Source organism: Doryrhamphus excisus, linkage group LG1 (genome assembly GCF_037039965.1).
Source record: "Doryrhamphus excisus strain RoL-2023G ecotype Guam linkage group LG1, RoL_Dexc_Guam_v1.1, whole genome shotgun sequence".
Taxonomy (NCBI): domain Eukaryota; kingdom Metazoa; phylum Chordata; class Actinopteri; order Syngnathiformes; family Syngnathidae; genus Doryrhamphus; species Doryrhamphus excisus.
In genome coordinates this window covers 1745001-1759484 of record NC_136357.1, presented here as the reverse complement: position 1 = coordinate 1759484, position 14484 = coordinate 1745001, and the positions used below count along the sequence as shown (strand labels likewise).

Genomic DNA, 14484 nt, shown 5'->3' with positions numbered 1-14484 from the left:
AAGATTTCAGTAATTTTTTTGTTGATGATTTATTGGTTGTGTAACGTTATGAGCAATTTTCAACATTGATGATTCTTCTTATGGTCTGACGCGATATGATATAGCTACGGAACATGCACAAAGTGTCATTGGACGTCATCACAATGTGGATTCTAATACAATTATTCAAATATAATATAATTTTTTTGAATTGATACATATAATATATGTACAATAATACAGTTCTATTTGTTTATTGACTAAAACCAAACAGTAGAGGGCAGTAGTACGCCGGTGTGATATCAGGTCTGAAAGCCCATGAAGAAGAATCGAAGCAGCGTGAAGGCAAGCGACTTGTCTTGATCGCCAAACGAAAGAGGTGAGATTCGCTCTTATCGGCGGTCAGTTACCGCAACGGTTATTTTACACCGTATTACCAGTCACCGAGCTTATTTGAAAAATCGTAAATGAACTGCCTTAGTTACTTTATCGCCACTTTAATGATTTTTTTTAAACCAAACTAGGAAGCTAACAGTAGCTAGCTGCTAGTAGCTTGTCAGTGGTGCTAGCTTATAAGCAACAGCTGCATTACAATCGAGTTTTCGTCATGACAACAACAGGGCACCGTATTGTTGTTATTTTATACTTTTTTTTTTTAACTGAGCGACTTTTGTGAATTGCTGTGTGGTGTTTTTTTTTTAACTCGCTGGCAGCTTAGCGAATGTTGACAGCACGTTGTCTCGTACTTTGTTGTTCGTTGGCTAGCACTTTAGCAGCTGTCAAACGTGTGGCGCCGCTCCTTTTGGCGTCTGTTCGTGTGTGCCGGCTGGAAAGTCGACAACATCTACAAGACCGGCGTGTGCCAATGTCACCGTCTTGACTGTCAAGGTTGGCGATTGTGCGTTTTCTTTTCGAGTACATGCCAACTTTATTCGTCGGAGCCGAGCCCAGCTGACATCAGCGTGTCGATGCGTCATCGGCCTACGCTTTTGCTCAACACCTTCTATCCGTCACACCTGCGCTCCTTGCGTGTACTTCTTTGTGCTAACGTTGTATCGTTTGTTAACGTTCACACCTAATGAGTCACATACGCGAGGGTTTGTTTAGTGACCGTTTCGGCTTGTCTGACAGGTCCCAACTTCTTCAACTGTCTGGATTCATAACATATTAAATCTGTTTTTCTCAATCACAGAAAGGAGCTGCAACTCTAATGGAGGTCAATAAAGGTAAATACAACTTGATCTTTGACCTCTTTATTATTCTTATGTCATGTTTTCTTTGTGTTGTGTTTTGTAAATGTATCCTTTGATGTGGCTGAACATGTTTGTTGGTGTTTGGGATGATTGTATATCAACTATTATGTTTGTTTTAATAGGTAAAGGTGAGCCGGGGTTGCAAAATCCTGCCGGGCAGATGGACAAACCTGGTAACTTCCATTCTTTGGAAAGGTCAGTGGATATAAATGACCATATTGACACATATTTGACAGCTTTGCCTTTGAAAGGCTCTTTTTCAGAAAAATCACGTTTTTAATATGTGACATAACAGCATAAAAGCATATCAGATGTTGTATCTGCTTGACACTTTATTGCTTTATTGATTACTTTTTGTCATTGCACCAAAGGCTGCACAGTAAAAATGTAAATATAGTGTAAAGTGGGCTATGATTGCGCATCTCTGATGACATATTACATGTTAAATATTCCAAGCTCTGCCACATAGGTGTAGAGAGCACATTTTCTCATCCAGGAAAAAAAAAAATCTAAAGTTTTTTAAAGGGAAAAATCAATCTCGTACATGCATCTAGATTATGAATGTTTGACATATTTGTGTTGTACATAAAACAGAACAATAGTTGGCTTTACAAAGCAATAGTACTTAAAAATCATAATATTGTTTAGTCACCTTTTAAATATTAAGGCCTATACGCAAACAATTAATGTTTATTTTCTGTTATAGCATGCTTCCCAAAGCAGTGAAGAGGAGAGTGCATGCCTTGAAAAGGCTTCAGGTGCAGTATGCCAACATTGAAGCCAAATTTTATGAGGAGGTCCATGAACTGGAGAGGAAGTATGCTGCCCTTTATCTGCCACTTTATGACAAGGTACTCATCATGTGTCTGTGATGGATTTTTCTTCCATAACATTTTTGTTTGTATTGTTCTTGTTTTCAAAGCCACTGACTAGGGCTACGTTCACACTGCAGGGTACGATGCCCATTTCAGATTTTTATTTATTTAATTTTTTTTTGTGTGTGTGTAGTCGTTTTTACATACACCAAAATATCCTACCTGTCAATATGAACTCAAGCCTGCGGGAAGTGACACACATGCGCAAAAGCAGGGTGTTTGACGCATTGCCATGTGTTTACAAAAGCAAACACTGTGGTCTGCACTGTGTGCTGTTTTGCACATTAGTGGCAATTTCAAGGATGTTTTATGCAACGCGAGTCAACATTTTTAACCAAATCATTGTGCGTCAGAGATTAAGAAAGGGCAAGAATTTTGGCTATGGCAGTTAATTTGGAGAGAGCTTGGAGTGACGCCTGAACCGTCGACCTTTTATGTGGTCGATCAACATTGCCAAAAAAAAAAGCCACTTGTCAAAGAATCCGGCAAGTGACACCCATAAGCACGCTTCTGTTGGGTGTTTACTTGATCACCTTGTCAAATAATCTGGCAAGTGACACCCATAAGCATGCTTCTGTTGTGTGTTTACAGAAGTAAATCTTGCCTCAATTTATGCTCTCAACGGGTTGGTGGAAATTTCAAGGATTTTGTGCAGTGGGAGAACTTTTCATTCATTCATTTCAATCAACATTTTCTCCCACTGTACATTTTGAATAAATTTTCCAATAAACAAAATATAGCTTTTGCCTACATTGGTGGGTGCCTTTTATCCAAATCTAAGCACAGCAAACCACGCCTTTGCTGACCTTTTAGGTCAGATATATGCGACTTCACTTCACTGACTGCAGTACTTTGGTTACATATTAGATTTATATCCACATAGGAATGACGCCTGAGTCACATTTGAAAAAATTATTGTTCACACTGACACAAAAAAACAGATCCATAATGCGAATTGACCTGCAGTGTAAACAAAGCCCTGGTGTCTCAAAATGGGTTTTCATTTCACTGTGCATGTCTTTTTTTTAAATTTTATATTGTCTGATTTAAAATTGTGATTGTCTGTCTGTTATCACAGCGACAAGATTTTGTCACTGGAAAAGTGGAACCCACAGATGAGGAGTGTGCTTGGCGCAGTGACAAAGACGAGGAGGAAGAGCTTTCTGTAAGTAAAACTTGCGTCTCGTCTCCGTCTCCTGTCAGTTTCTTGAAGTATATGTACTTTTATTTTCATCCTACTTAACATGCACAGAAAGCCCCAGATTTCTGTTCAGCAATTGACAAGTTCTGTTTTTGATGTAGGAACAAATAAAGGAAAAAATAGCAATTGATGCCAGTAAGAAGGAGGATGCCGTGCCAGCGGAAGACCCGAAAGGCATCCCGGAATTCTGGCTCACCATATTCAAGAATGTAGATATGCTCAGCGACATGATCCAAGTGTGTTTCATTGACTACTTGCTCCCAAAACCCTACACTGTTCTACATTTGTTAACATTGGTCTGTATACCTGACTCTTTATTTGTCGCCAGGAATACGACGAGCCCATCCTCAAGCATCTGAGAGATATTCAAGTCAAGTTTTCTGAACCAGGGCAGCCTATGGTTAATACTGTTTTTTTTGTGTAATATTATCACAAATGAGAAGAATGAATAATCTTAATAATTTTGTACCTTTCAGAGTTTCACGTTAGAGTTCCACTTTGAGTCCAACGGCTACTTTAACAATGCAGTTCTCACTAAAGTCTACAAGATGAAGTCAGAGCCGGACACTTCAGATCCTTTCTCATTCGAGGGCCCAGAGATTATCGACTGTGAGGGGTAAGATCATGAACTCTCTTCTATTCCAATTTGTAACTTGTAACAAAACAAACCAAGTATGAATGGCATCCGAGATGGCGACATTATTACTGTTTATAACATTGTTATCCTGCCATGAGGTCAATTGCACTGCACTTAAAACCCAAAACGTTTTGCTACTATTATTACTGGCGTAGTGGCATCTCTCCACGCCCAGCCAGCTTCCACTCTGTGATGAATTTAAGACTATTTTTAGACTTGGTTTGAGGTGACGGCTTCAGCATATTGTTAAGAAGTAGTGTTTGATATTTAGCAATGACAAATGAACAATCTGCTGAGGAAATATTTCCCCACGCAAACCTGCCATGTCCTTACAATGATCGCATTTCATTCACATTATGCACATTTCCGTGATATTTAGCTTTTAACAGTAGATTAAGTTTTTCTTTAATGTTTTACCGCCATTCACCAACAGGAAAACAACAGTTTTGCCAAATATGGAATCCTATAACCCAGGGGTCTCAAACTCAATTTACCTGGGGGCCACTGGAGCTAGGGTCTGGGCAAGGCTGGCCCGCATCAGGTTTTCTAAAAAAAAAAACGCGTTTATTAAAAACAGAAAAATATACAAACTTTTTCAGTGCTTTGGTTCCGATTTTCTACAAGAAAAGCTCTGATAAAACATTTCACTGTTCTCAAATATCTTAATTTTTATTTTTCTGCACAAAATAAGATGAAAAATAAATAAACAAATCAAGAATAAAGAAAATCAATCAGTAATAAATAAATATAATAATAATAATAATAATAATAATAACTTAAGAAACCACATATAGTTGGTGGGTAGACAATTTTTTTTCAGATTAAAATGAACAAAGCATTATTAGAGCCCTGTAGACATGACAAAACGCGACAATAGTCACATTTATACTCTTTTTATTTACAACATATTGCGCAACTGCAGGGTCTTGAGACACATGCTAACTCGCAAACTAGAGAGCTAGCGACCTAAACGGTAGCCTTCAAGTTATTTCCTTTAAACTTAAATAGCCAAAAACTTACCACTTCCACGCGGATAGGGAGGATAACTATTAACAGTTATTTAACCTTTAACATGAACATTAATCAAACGTAATAATTTTTTCTGGGTACATGATACCATACAGCATCCATATCAAACTTGCACGGGCCGCACTAACATTTAAACTTTCATATCAAGGCGGGGCCTCAAACTAGTGTCCTGCGGGCCACATTTGAGACCCCTGCTATAACCAATAGCATAATTGTATCAACTTGATTTCTTCCTTCTGACCTTGCTAGATGTCCGATAGATTGGCACAAGGGGAAGGATGTGACGGTAAAAACTATAAAGAAGAAGCAGAAGCACAAAGGCCGTGGTACCGTCCGTACAGTCACAAAACAGGTTCCCAACGATTCCTTTTTCAACTTCTTCAACCCTGTCAAAGGTGAGTGCAGAGCAGACGTGGATGTATATCACTGAGCTATTGCATGCCTTTTTGAAACCGCTGTTTATTTAGGGCCCAAGCGGCCTATAATAATTACTATGATACAGAGGCAAGTTGTTGTTGCAATTGTTATAAGCACATGTACTAAAACACACAGGAAGTCGGCTATGTGGGGGTGAGAGCTGGCCGCAAACCAGGGCTTTAATACTGAAACAGGGATAGGCTTCAGCTTACCGTGACCCTATAGCCGTATAGAAAATGGGTGGAATTATTGTAACCTCTTTTATTGAACTACTTTTGACTTTAATGTTTTTTTTTTTGTTCTTCACAGCTTCGCCTGATTGTGAACTGGTGAGTTCATGAGCTTCTTTTGAATTTTAGTTCCCTGAATAGCTGTATTGTCTTGTCTCAGACTGGTGGCTACCAGGTTTTAATGGCCTTTCTGGTTTCCAGGACGAAGACTCTGAGTTCACCCTAACCACCGACTTTGAAATTGGCCATTTCTTCCGTGAGAGAATAATTCCCAGAGCTGTGCTGTATTTCACTGGAGAGGCACTGGAAGATGACGAGAGTGTGAGTGAGAGATTCATGATGTGGTGTGTGTGTAACGTGAGCGTTATAATCATGTTGCTTTCTTCGTACAGTTTGATGAAGAACTGGAAGAAGGCGATGAGGTTGGTCTTTTTTTTTTTTTTTACTTCCACCTTTAAATCACAAGGCACAATGTTTGGCACACATGCAAAATCTAATGAGTTCGAAGTGGTGCATCAGCAAAGTGTCTGCATGTTAAACACCTCTTGGTTTTGTTTGTGGACATGCTTAAATGGGAACTCCACTTTTGGGGGGAATTTTGCCCATCATTCACAATCCTTGTGTGCATTATAATGCCAGAAAATGAGTTAATATGAGCTAGCTAATGATGCACGTCATTGGGACACGCATATTTCTACTTCTAACCTTACACTAAGGTACATTAGTGATGTAACAAGATTAATTTGTGTGTCAGGAGCATGATGACGAAGGCGATGAGGATGACGACGATGACGACGACGAGGGAGACTTTGACCCAAGGGTCTGTATGAATCTTTTACGTAATCCCCCCCATGTTCATTTTACGTGATTAGATGTCAAAGCTAATTTTTTTTTTTACATATGCTACCTTTTGCCCAAAGTTAGCTGGGATAGGCTCCAGCTTTCCGATGATTAAGCATGGATGGATGGAAATAGAGTTCAGAATTATGACTGATGTTGAATATTAACATGAATATTATCGGAACATAATAACATAACATTTGGCAGCTGGTACTGCAATTTAAATTCTATACAAAACGCATGTCAGATTCATCTAGCCCGCACTGCAGTTTCATTCCACTGTGGAAGTGTTTGGGTAGAATAGCAATGCGGACCTCAAACTGCTTGCGGCAAGCAATTCTTTCTCATCTACTCTGCCGGCATCACGTGATTAAAGCATGAATTGCACAACCATTCTTACTTAGGGTGCCAAATTCCGCCGAGAAATAACAATACCAAATGAACATATGTTGTTTCTTGAAAAAAGAAGAGTTGGGGGGGAAATTTTGCCCGTCAGCCACAATCCTTGAGACCTGAACACAGTTTTCTCTTTTCTATGCGTTGTACAGATGTAAAAAGGCAGCTGATTAATGTACTTAATGGGACACACCTATTCAAACGCCTTGGGAAACCAGCGTTTATCGTTTCAGATACATGCACAGAAAATAGATGTTCACGTCTCACATTGGGGATTATTGGCAAAACGGAATCTAAAGATTTTATTCTTATGTATTAACAATCAATTAAATCTGGAAATACCTCTCCAGCATTGCCATTCAATATCTTTTGAATTCTATCATTCCAAATAGTCGTTGCTGCTAAAATAGAACCTGCCAGTCATCCATTGGGATTGTTCTGATGTCTGATGCGTATCGTATTTAGGGATTTCTATGCTGATTCTCTGCCTACTCTGTTCTTATTCCTTCCAATCAAATTGCTTAGCAGATGGCCACCCAGACTCGACTCATTCTGATCAAGCCTTTCTCTTGTTAGTGTATCGTTTTTCCTTGCCTCGATTGCTGAAGTGCCTAAAGATAACTAGTTATGAATTGGCTACAGCATTATAGACCTGAATTCATCAATTGATTAGTTTTGTGGTGCTTGTCATTCCCTTTGAGCACATCATTTCTAATAGAACATGTAGGGAAAGGTTATTGTCATATGACAATGATCAAGTGAAGTGGATCAAGGCGGTTTCCCATAGCAAACACGTTGCGCATCTTTACTGTCATAAACGTACGGAAATGCATGTCAAGTCACATACTTCTTAAAGTTGAGCGACTACATTAAAGTTTTTGTTTTTACAAAAAATCTGAATTGGGAGTCAAACCCTGCAGTGTGAACACAGACTTAAGTTTCTAATTGTCAGTAACGTGTGCATGACGTTGTCTCTCCTACAGGCGTAACCAATCATTCTCAGCCCATGCATTTTTAGGTAAGGGAGAACTCGGGATAGCCACGCCCACACTACGTTCTAAATCCATTCTGTACCGCTTTGATGATTCTGCCCCTCGCTCTCGCTCTTTCTTGGGCTCACACTTGGCTTCTCTTTTGTAGTCCAAGACGTTTCGGTGATCCTCAACTCACATCCTGGACCCCCCCCCCCCCCTCTATGACTGTTGTCCTAACGTTGCCTGCCTGCCTATGCTGCACCAAACCAAGCTCGCCGCTTCTCACTTCAGCAGTCACCCAGTGGGCCCCCCCCGAGCTGGCCGCTTGTCCCCCTGTCTGATTTTTTTTCTCTCTCTACCCCCCCTTTCTCACACACAGAAAGGACAACCCATGCCTGCCGAATGCAAGCAGCAGTAACCACGGTGACCAGTGGACGTGGAGACCTGCTGTCCATCAATTCAGCCAATCAGTTACCCTCCCCCTCTCTTCTACAAACTCTCATTTGAACGCAATAGGATGCAAACCAAACTGCGTTTTCACTATGTGCATGACCTTTTTTTTTTTTTTTTTCCCCTGTCTTGCACCCTCGTTGCCCCTCCTTGAAGCTCCAAGTAGAGGCGACCAGGCCGGTGCCTTGCACACACACACACAGTGGTCACTGTCATTTGCTAAGGTGGAGTTAGTGCATTACTGCCAGGAACCTTAGCACATCATAAGAATAACAGAATCCAAACTTGAGTTGTCATGGAAATTAATCTGTTACTCAGGGGTTTTTTTAACATCACCATGAGAATTGTTAGCTTACCAGGAGACTGCCGACTCGGTTTTTTTTTTTTATTTTCTGTTACAATGTATCACTTTAATTTCCGTTAGCTTGCCATTGGATGATTTATTCTGGTGTCGTGTGTATGTGATGCATTTGGGGAAATCTCATGGCCCAGCTACTGTTTTTATTTAGTTTTTGTTTTGATTCAGCTCTCCTCACTGGAGGAACAAAAATACCTGCCATGATCTGGTTCTGAAGTGTTGAATGTGGGGAGATATTGTCTTACAACAACTTTCCTGCATCCCCGTGCATCATATGGCGCTTATATAAGTATTTAACAAGCACTTCAATGGACAGAAACTAACCTGAGCTCTTTCAGCCTCTGCCAACGTCCATATTGAATATTTTGCATTGATGACTGATGTAAACTTGACCGACCATTGACCTTTTTAGTGGCGATGACAACATGCAGGTTGTTAGAATCATTAAGAAGCAGAGTCGATCGTTTGCCAACATGTGTACACATTGTAATCAACATTTGAAGTTCAAATATATTTGTCTTACGCCAATGTATTTTGTACCACCCTTTTTAGATTTAGTTCTGGTGTGACGCCCGCACGTCAGCAAAGTAGTGAACTAATTGACCTACCTTCTCGCTCGCCGTTAATTATACTCGTACTTCTACTACTTTCTGGGTGCAAGGATCTGAGCCATGCGTCCTCAAATGTACCACATGGGGTCCTGTGCTAGCAAAGGCCTTAACTGGTTCTTCACAATTTAACTTGGGTAATCTCTTCAGTTTGTACAGAGTTGAAATATTCTATTAAAGTTGTGCACCATTGAAAAGGTGTGTTTGTGTGAAATGATTCAGGCGCAACTGTATTTTTGTTAATGGGCATATTAATGGTTTCACTGCGTTTAGTGTCATATGTTGCTTTGACCTCACTCTCCCACCAGATGTCGCTAATCTTGCTTTCACTGATTCTCTGAATCTGTACAGCCACAATTTGAAGGAAAGCCTCGACGCTTCAAAAGGTTTAAGTAGACTATTTAAAAAACACAATGTACGCAACGATTTGAAAAGTGCTTATTTACAGCCAGATAGCATTTTTTTTTTCAACAGCTTTGTTTATTGAACGGTCAAACCGCGGCCATCGCCATATTATACATGGTTTGGGGTGACGTTTTACGGGATTAGATTGTAAAAGTATAATTTTATGTAAAAGTATAATTTTAAGATTAAAGTACAATCGGTATTAAATTCCAATCTGGGAACACAATGACGCCTGCCCTATCCAATATGGCGGCCGCGTATTAAATTGCATTATAGAAACACATGATGCCTGCCCTATCCAATATGGCGGCCGCTATCTACTTCCGGGTCGCCTTCCAGGTCGAGTGTCGTAGATTCCGGGGTGTAGAAGGTTTGCAAACATGGGAATGTAAACATCTGAACATGGCTACAGCTGACGTGAAGCCCCTTCAGACTGCCATGAAAATGGCGAAAATAGCAATACATCTGGACGGAGGAAACAGACATGAGGTAGTGGACGCCATTCGTGAAAGTTTATGTAAACTAGCTGTCATGGCTAGCTGTCATGGCTAGCTGTCACTTCACTAAGCTATGCGTCACAAACAATTATCTTCCTTTGTCCATATTTTCTCCTTCCAATGTCTTCGCTTTTAGGTCGCCAGTTGATTCTTGTTTTAGAGCCGAACTGTCCAATGTTGGGGAATTTGGATACCATATGTTAAGCTAGTGTTCAGAATGTTTTCAGTACATCACCAATGTGCATTGTGGAATTACTTAAAGCAACTTTTGTAATTACTCGAAATATTATATTCAGTAAGATTAATCGGTATAATAAAAATCATATTCGTTTGCTTCGCTCCAATAAGAGCGCCACTCCAACAAAGCATGTTGAGATGGGAAACAACTGGAATGCAATAGGATCTCAAAAGTCAGCAACTACTCATTAGTCTGGAGCCCATGCATGATGTCATAGTTATTTGGAAACAAAAACACAGGAATTTGTTGCTGAAACGCCTCATAGAATTCCTCTGCAGGGGTATTATTTGCTCCTTCAACATGAGCAGTTGTGTTTCGTGTTGTCAACCGAATGCTAGTATGCAACTCTAAAGTTTAATGTTAATCCAGATATGTTGTAATTTCAGGTGAAACTGCAGTTTGTGTCTGCTTTCTAAAGTACAATATTGTAAGGTAATGTGTTCCTCCTGCAGGAAGCTTACTGTGAATACCTCAGAACAATCAACTACATATCACAAACCCTTTTGGAGGATGCTGTGTCACAAAGTAAGGTCAAACTCTATATAAGATATTATATAAATACACATACTTACAGATATATGTATATAAACAGTATATACAAGGGTTCATTGGCAACTCCAAATTGTCCATAGGTTTTAATGTGAGTGTGAATGGTTGTTTGTCTATATGTGCCCTGTGATTGGCTGGCGACCAGTCCAGCGTGTACCCCGCCTCTAGCCTGAAGACAGCTGGGATAGGCTCCAGCACTCCCACAACCCTCGTGAGGATAAGCAGTAGAAAATGAATGAATGTGTATATATTAAGGGTGCAACGATACACAAAATTCACGGTTTGGTACTGTTTGACATGTTGCAATACTTTTTTGATGCAGCACACACAAGCTCAAGTCTCATTTATGTCTCATACGTCTTATTTTCTCTTATTATGTCTACTATATTCAGTAATAGTAGTGTAAAGTTGACTATAGGGGTGTTATTTCATGTCTAGAAGGCTCTAGAGAGCTGCGGTCCTTGTCGTTATCGTCTCTTGGTGTACAAAACATTAGTCTGGTCTTTTCAAAGTGTGCACTTTTACCTTCTGTTTTTCGTTTCACCCCTCTCACTGGTTAGCTTCAGAGGAGAAGGAAATGGTTGGGATGGAGGTGGAGCGAATGTTAACGCTGGCTGAGCAGTGTCTGGAGAGAGCCAGGTCCTTTGTAAAGAAGGCCGCTGACCCCCCTGCTTCCTCTTCTGTCAGCTCTCATCAGACTGTTGGCCTTCCAGTTGTTCTAAATGCAGGTTAGGTCATATTTCTCCCTTGGATTGTCTTCACTACAATTACAATTACAATTACCTTACTATCCTATCCTGCTGGAGCCTTCATAATGCGACGCACATGAAAGTAATCCTGTGAAATTCACAGTTTTTTAATTCCCATCTTCACCGTCACAGCTCCCGTTGGCACCGAGCAGGAAGCAGCCAGTCACGCAAATACTTGTCAGCGCCAGGGCGACGATCCGGTGCGCTCCCCTTTCTTGCCTCCTGATGTTTTCCAAAGACTCCAAACAGTGGTGTTGCAGGATACAAACAAAAAGTAAGGCTTTGTTTTTTATCTAAGAGAGTAACATATGAGCGAAATGGTACGACGGTACCGCTGACAAAGTGAGTACACCCCTACATTATTTATTTTGCCAAACAAAGCACACTATAAATTGTTGACTCACTGTCCATGCATTTTTTTAATGGAGTGCAATGGCTAAATAACCTGCCACGGGGCCAAATAAAGTTGCAAATGCCAGCGTTTTGCAATTATTTGCAATTAATTGTTTTCTGCATGTAGAAAGTAGGAATGTCCCGATGGATAGATTCGTATTTGACAGACTCCGCCCTAGCATGTTTATCCAGTAGCGACCGGATAGAGCCCATGTGATGACAACAACAGATAATTAATCAATTATTGCTGCTGTATGTGCTTGACTATGGCCCATTATTAGTCAAAAATGTTGAAAGACAAGTATTCCCAGACATTGCATGTCTAAAATGATAGTGAAAAAAAATTCCCACATTCTGTGCGGAAGTGGTAATTTTTTTGACTTCCCCACTCTGTTTGAAACATTTCTTAAGTTTAGAATAAACAGTTGGAGGCTAACTAGTTAGCTCAATAGCTTGAAATGCTTCAAGCAGTGGCTATCTCTTGTGTCCCTGCAGTGATCCCACGGCCTGCGCATGTTGTGTAAACAAAGCCAGTAGTAGTGCATAATGAGTTATTATCTCTGATTATCGCTTACCATGTCTGGTATATTGGTAATAGGAGTGTCAAGGTGATTATAGGGGTATTATGTCATGTCCGGAGGGCTCTAATAATGGTAAAAACCCATTTAGAAGGTACAAAACAGTTTTTGTTACATGTGTGTTCCAGGGAGCTGACACCCATTGAAGAAGCCTCGCATTTGAATCAGAAGTTAAAAGCCAATTATGAAGCTCGCCTGGCAAGACTCGCACCCGGTCAGGCCTATCAGAAGACATCTTTAGTAAGTGTGTGCACGTGTGTGTGTTGTACATGTGTACATTACAATTAACGATAAGAACAGGCGGAATCATAAACATAAATAGACGCAGCATCGACTGTGTTTGTCCACTGCTGTGACACGTCAACGTTGCCGCCATATTGGATTTATCAAGGCTGCGCTGTAAATGAATACAAGCAAATTTACTTATTTTCATAAAGTACCTTTCTACAAAGAAATTTAAGTTAAAGGAGACCAATTATGCTAATTTTGGGCCCTTTGTATTGAGTTGGGGACTCCTATAGAGCAGCTACACAGAAAGCTTTCTAGATATTCCAGAATCTGCACCTATTCAGCTGTATTTCCTTGGATTTCCAAAACGGTCCTTTTTGAATGTATTCCACCCACAGCCCTTCTCCAGACACGCCCACTCCGCTGTGATTGGTCCGAAGCCCGACTTTTCCATTTTTACTTTTTTAAATGTTAAATTCTATTTTTGGAATGTCCCGCCACAAAATGACCTGCAGGCCGCACTTTGGACACCCCTGGCTTAGCATTTACCGTATTCACCTCCATTTTAGCATTTTAACACTTTATATTCCAAAGAGTCCGGGGTAGTTTTTTATGTTTTTTACATACTTTTGTGTTTACCTTTTTATATTTTTGTCTCATACAGACGCTGTCTCTCCAGCGACAGATGATGGAGAACCTCATCATAGCCAAAGCAAGACAAGAGGCAGTATCCTTCTGTTGCTTCTATTTGAGAACCATTTTGATGTTGCATTCAGGTTTCACAAGATGATCATCATGTTTGCTTTTGCAAAGAAAGCTAATTGGGGCCATCAAGAGTGCAACTTGGATTGGTTGGCAGTCAAGCATGATAATAATCGGCCAGATATCAGCATAAAAATGTTCCTTCATTCATTCATTTTCTACCGCTTGTCCTCACGAGGCTGCTGGAGCCTATCCCAGCTGTCTTTAGGCGAGAGGCGGGGTACACCCTGGACTGACTGGACTGATTCCAATCACAGGGCACATATAGACAAACAACCATTCACACTCACATTCATACCCCAAGCGGGGAATCGAACACAGATCTTCTCCATCACCTGATTGTATGGCCATTATGCTAACCACTCATCCACAGTGTGGCCCCAAATTCTTGTATTGCCAAGAATTAATTTCAGTATAAAATTGCCACTGGTTTGCCTGACTTTTTATGGTCTCCGGAGGGAACTTTTTTTCCACCAAACTCACATAACAGATGATGATACCAGCTGATTTCTTTAATGCTAACACCAGCTCCAGCGGAAGATGGAGGAAAGAAGATTAAGGTTGCAGGAAGAAGCCAACAGGTACAATACCCGTTGAATGATCAGCATGTGTAAGATCTTATTTTGAAATTCCTGTGTAGGCAAATTCTCTACTTCTGTTTGTGGGATATTTCCCTCAACGATGCCTTATTAATTTCTCTGTGATAAATGGTAAACTTTGTGGCAACACACGGTAAACAAGGTGGGGGTTTATTTTGGTGAAATGTGGGGTGTCCAATGTCTGATTCACCTTAATGGGAGCTGCAGGATAATATAAACATATTCTCCTCATTGGTGGC

At 40.4% G+C, this 14484-nt stretch overlaps 2 protein-coding genes across 6 annotated transcripts in view; both read left to right on the top strand.

Annotated features, from left to right (window-relative positions):
- Positions 1-258: 258 nt before the first annotated feature.
- nap1l4a (nucleosome assembly protein 1-like 4a) lies at positions 259-9444 on the top strand. Of its 3 annotated transcripts, XM_058074646.2 has the most exons (15): positions 259-358; positions 1172-1205; positions 1355-1427; positions 1939-2083; positions 3186-3272; positions 3410-3544; positions 3637-3708; positions 3785-3924; positions 5224-5369; positions 5701-5720; positions 5823-5942; positions 6014-6043; positions 6376-6441; positions 7841-7875; positions 8211-9444. In XM_058074646.2, exons 2-14 carry the CDS (start codon positions 1190-1192, stop codon positions 7844-7846), a joined length of 1056 nt encoding a protein of 351 aa, XP_057930629.2. In that variant the 5' UTR covers positions 259-358; positions 1172-1189; the 3' UTR covers positions 7847-7875; positions 8211-9444. The 3 variants fall into 3 exon arrangements, with proteins under 3 accessions (XP_057930629.2, XP_057930626.2, XP_078648648.1); XM_058074643.2 differs by lacking the exon at positions 7841-7875; XM_078792522.1 differs by lacking the exon at positions 7841-7875 and having other exon boundaries at positions 306-358; positions 1111-1205.
- Positions 9445-9982: 538 nt separating this feature from the next.
- The window catches only part of vps9d1 (VPS9 domain containing 1), a 22792-nt gene continuing 18290 nt past the window's right edge, over positions 9983-14484 (top strand). Inside the window, exons 1-7 of one of the 3 annotated variants that reach the window (XM_078792349.1) lie at positions 9983-10141; positions 10840-10912; positions 11497-11664; positions 11818-11959; positions 12785-12896; positions 13549-13611; positions 14175-14227. In XM_078792349.1, the coding sequence (XP_078648475.1) occupies positions 10055-10141; positions 10840-10912; positions 11497-11664; positions 11818-11959; positions 12785-12896; positions 13549-13611; positions 14175-14227 (698 nt within the window). In that variant the 5' untranslated portion in view covers positions 9983-10054. The remainder of the gene's footprint in view (positions 10142-10839; positions 10913-11496; positions 11665-11817; positions 11960-12784; positions 12897-13548; positions 13612-14174; positions 14228-14484) is intronic. The other 2 variants (XM_078792315.1, XM_078792376.1) reach the window with 2 other exon arrangements.